This window comes from Electrona antarctica (genome assembly GCF_951216825.1).
Source record: "Electrona antarctica genome assembly, chromosome: 18".
Lineage (NCBI taxonomy): Eukaryota > Metazoa > Chordata > Actinopteri > Myctophiformes > Myctophidae > Electrona > Electrona antarctica.
Window position 1 is genome coordinate 46,510,982 of NC_136799.1, and position 4,445 is coordinate 46,515,426.

The 4,445-nt window shown below is 45.8% G+C and overlaps 1 protein-coding gene across 1 annotated transcript; it reads left to right on the plus strand.

Annotated features, from left to right (window-relative positions):
* Positions 1-413: 413 nt before the first annotated feature.
* On the plus strand, positions 414-2,485 carry LOC306941936 (transmembrane protein 51-like; the record flags this gene model as incomplete). The annotated part of the gene is made up of 3 exons (XM_079527574.1): positions 414-817; positions 1,915-2,328; positions 2,437-2,485. 3 exons carry the CDS (start codon positions 414-416, stop codon positions 2,483-2,485), a joined length of 867 nt encoding a protein of 288 aa, XP_079383700.1.
* Between the last annotated feature and the right edge of the window lie 1,960 nt (positions 2,486-4,445).

The window sequence follows — 4,445 nt, forward strand, 5'->3', positions numbered from 1 at the left end:
TGAGTAATAGACGGGGTTATCCAAGTCTAGGGCTAAGTGCTGTAATTATTTTTATACCATTTAAAACACGCCCTTCACCTAGGAATTTCCAAGTAGTTACATTGACAACATGGCCTTGGACTCCAATAAATAAACAAGCCTTTGGGGGAGACGGCTAGCTTTTAGAGGCGGGATGAGCAGGGAGTGCCAGAGTAGACTGTATATCAGTTTACAGATCTTGGCATACATTGTTGGGTTATTTATTTTCTTCAACTGTCAGACGCTTCAAAACGATAATAAGCATGAAACATCGACACATCTGGTAAGCAGTTGGCACGCAGTATTATCTTATTTTTGTTTGAACCTATCCTGTACTATTCTACATGGCTTTCTCTCTCTCCCTCTCCACAGTCTTTGACTGGGACTACACCAAAATGCACTCCAGCGGTGACGTGCCCCCGAACGTCACTAGAAACGAGGGCTCCCGGAACAACAACAACAACAATAGTGACAGCGGAAACTCAGGTTCCCAGTACGCACTATGTGCGCTGGGGGTGGGAGTAGTGGCCCTTGGCATCATTATGATCGTGTGGAGTGTGGCCAACCATACCGAGGGGCCTGGGAACGAAGGCGGCAAGCCTGGAGGAGGTGGAGGTGGTCCTGTCAACCGCATGAAAACCTCCTACATGTACGTGGCCTTCGTGTTGATGGGCTCGGGGGTGGTCATGCTGCTGATGTCAATGTGTTTTCGTATGAGGAACAAACAGCGGGAGCAGGAGTGGTTGCAGAGTCAGGGAAGACCCGGAGTGGCGGCTGAGGAGCAGGCGGATGTAGAAACGTGAGTTAACTGTCTAATGGCATGTTATTTATGTGAACATTTGGTATCGGTGAGTTAACTGTATAACAGCAGCATGTTATGTGGTATCAGTTCTGGTCTATATGTGGCATCTAAAGCTTTGTTTGCATTAGTTAGTTTTCAAACCTTGATAGATGGCATCGTCAGTTTCACATATCGTTGGGTAGAAACCTTTTATCTCCATACTTCAGCTTGTCATGTTTCTAAATAAATAAATTAATCATAAATTAATGCTGTAATCATTTCATCATGCAAGCGTGACGTGTAAAAGTAGCAAAAACAGTTTTGAACATGAAAGGTTTTACCACCCAACAGCGACGATATGCATTTGACTTAGAATTGATGAGGAATCGATCTCTTGGTTACTTGGGTCACCGTCATGCGCACTTAAGCCTCTCCAACTGATCCAAAATGCTGCAGCTCGCTTGGTCTTCAACCAGCCTAAATTCTCACATGTCTCCCCCCTTCTCCGCTCCCTCCATTGGCTCCCGGTCGCTGCCCGCACAGAATACAAAACTCTGATGCTGGCATTCAAAGCAACCAAAGGTATGGCTCCCCCATATCTTGCAAGTCTGATCGAACCGTACAAACCTTCCCGCGCACTCGGATCAGCCAACGCAGGGAAGCTGGAAGTACCTTCACTTAAAAACGCTGGGACAAAGCTCATCCCTAACTCTTCTCCCTTCTGGCTCCAAAAGTATGGAATGCACTTCCCATTACAATCAGAACTGCAGCCTCACTCCCAACCTTCCGCCGTAGTCTGAAAACCCACCTATTCAGACTCCATCATGGCCCGTAGCACTTGCCCTAGCTCCGACATTTTTATGTAGACTTAGATAGCATTTTATGTAGACATGGCACTATAAAGTATACATGCATAGTTCCATTATATAGATATTCCACTGTTCTTAGCTTACCTATGAGTATGATAACTACTTTTTATGTATGTGATGATGTATGCTTTTTGTTCTTGCTTAATGTAAGTCGCTCTGGATTAAGAGCGTCTGCTAAATGCCTAAATTGTAAATTGGGTACTGCCAATATTCATGCGTCTCTACTATATCTCTTTCTATGATCAGTCCTGAGGAACGGGCTCAGCGCTACGCTGTGCCCAGCTATGATGAAGCAGTGGGCACCCAGTACCCAGTTCGACAGAGCAACCCGCACACCTCTGTCCAGCTGCCCTCCCATGAGCATGTGGTCATGCTGCTGCTGTCAATGCGTATGAGGAACAAACAGCAGGAGCAGGAGTGGTTGCAGAGTCAGGGAAGACCCGGAGTGGCGGCTGAGGAGCAGGCGGCCTCTACTATATCTCTTTCTATGATCAGTCCTGAGGAACGGGCTCAGCGCTACGCTCTGCCCAGCTATGATGAAGCAGTGGGCACCCAGTACCCAGTTCGACAGAGCAACCCGCACACCTCTGTCCAGCTGCCCTCCTATGACGACCTGTTCACAGTAGACGGGGTACCCGTACGAGACCGAAGGGCCAGAAGGTCAGTCAATATAGAGCCACTGACTCCACCACCACAGACAAGGTGGTGCCTCTCTGAAGTGTCGCAACCCGGTGCTGCCTCAGCTGCTGCATCCGTGTCCCATCACAGGTCTGCGAAAGCAGGCCGCAGCAAACTCCTGCCCCTCAAGATCCACTGACTCCACCACCACAGACAAGGTGGTGCCTCTCTGAAGTCTTGTAGAGCAAACATGTTTTGTGAGACTTTTGTTTTCCTTTTGGATCTCACTGGATATCTTGGATAACGCCAGCATTGCTGGACGAACATAGCTACTGGATAGTGGATACTCACTAACTGTGTTTGTATGTACAGTACTTGTCTGTTGCAGAAGAAAGCACATTGGATAATAGCAAGAACCAAATCTAGTCATATCCTACTGTATGTCTAAGGGTACATGCCTGTCAGCCTTTGTTGTGTGCTGTCAACATGATGTGCAAAGATGGGTTTAATGGTCCTCATTCATAACGGCGTTTACGCTCATAAAGTGACGTTACGTGAGCGGAGCGTGAGCGGACAGGCATTTACGTGGATTCCCACATTACGTGGGAATTCATGAACTTGAACGTGAACTTGACGGTGACGTGGGTTGGTCGGAAATTCCGCTGAAAGCTGCGCCACCTCTCATGGTCGTGTACGGCTTGCGTAGATTTATTAAGAAGGCTTTAGTCTTCATGCTGAATCAATTAAAAGTCCCCAAATCTCAGATAAAATATGTAGGCATGTGTCCCCAACATTGGTCGCACATTAAAAAAATATAGCCTATATAAAAGCCAAGTATCACTTGTATGCCTAAATGCATGCATTCTAGAGGCAGGTTAGCCTAGAGTGCCATACAGAAACTGCCCCTGCAAGCCCGACACCTTTTTTATTTATTTATTAGGATATTTCTAGCATGCGCGATTGCGCTGCTCACTTGACAGCTTTCTACTCGCAGTGCAACGCGCTGTGAGCTTGTAGATCGGCTCTCGCAGTCTCGCGGACTCGCGCTGCATGTTAAAAAACAAACTCACAATTATAATAAGAACATACACTTATCTGCATTCTGCACTGTACGAATCCAACGTTGTTTAGTGTAGTAATGTCTGCAGTATAGGCCTATTTAAATTGTTTCGTTATGGAGCTCCTTTGAGTCAGTCTGACTGTCGGTGCGTGTGTGTGTGTGTGTGGGGGGGGATTAGCCCTATATAAAAAATAGAAGACCACATTAGCCTATTTGAATGAATGGCATCAGCGTGTTTGAAAGTCGGCCAGTCATATCATAGTTTTAAGCCAGCTCACCTCCACTCGCGCTTGTTCACAAACATGACGGACAGACAGACAAGAAAGGCTGTTGATGATGATTATTATTACCACTGTAACTCGCTGATCAGCATGTTGACAGAGACTCAGCCAATTAAAGTTTCACGTAGGCCTAAATGCATTTGCTGCAAGCACCTATCTGCCTCCATTTGCGTCGTGGTATTAATTTATAATATGTATATTGATCACATGCGGACGCCACACAGAATAGCCAACTCTTACCTGCAGCTGAGGAAACATACAACGTAGTTGGGTCGGATGAAATATAGCCTTAAGTCCAAATCCCACAAGAAAAAAAAGAAAGAAAATATGTCCTGTGTCCATGCATGTCCATATATTTGCTTTCCAAATCCGACAGTGCAGGGCAGGGAATCAATCACCGCAGTAGACTAATCAATAGGGCCTTTTATCATTGCCGAGTTTTAATATAGCATTTGGTTGTGTGGTGAACAATACAAATTAACTTCTTTCTCATTATGTGAAAGTAACTGTAACATCAGTTAACTTATTAACGTTCTGACATTTAACAAGGAGTGAAGCAATGCGTGCCAAGTTGGCAAGTTTCGTTTATAATTATATACAAAACTTGCGCTGTTTGCTTGAAGATCTGTCCATGCAGAGACCCGCCTGTCAAAATTAACTGCTCTACAAGCTCATCGCGGCTGTTGTATATAATTTAAAGCCCGGTGCAGGCTATGATGACGTATTTCGATATTTCCTGTTGCCTTATATGGTGTGGGATGGGCGTTCTAACCAGGCGACACCAGGCGAATCGCTTGGGAAAAATGCGGAAAGGCTAC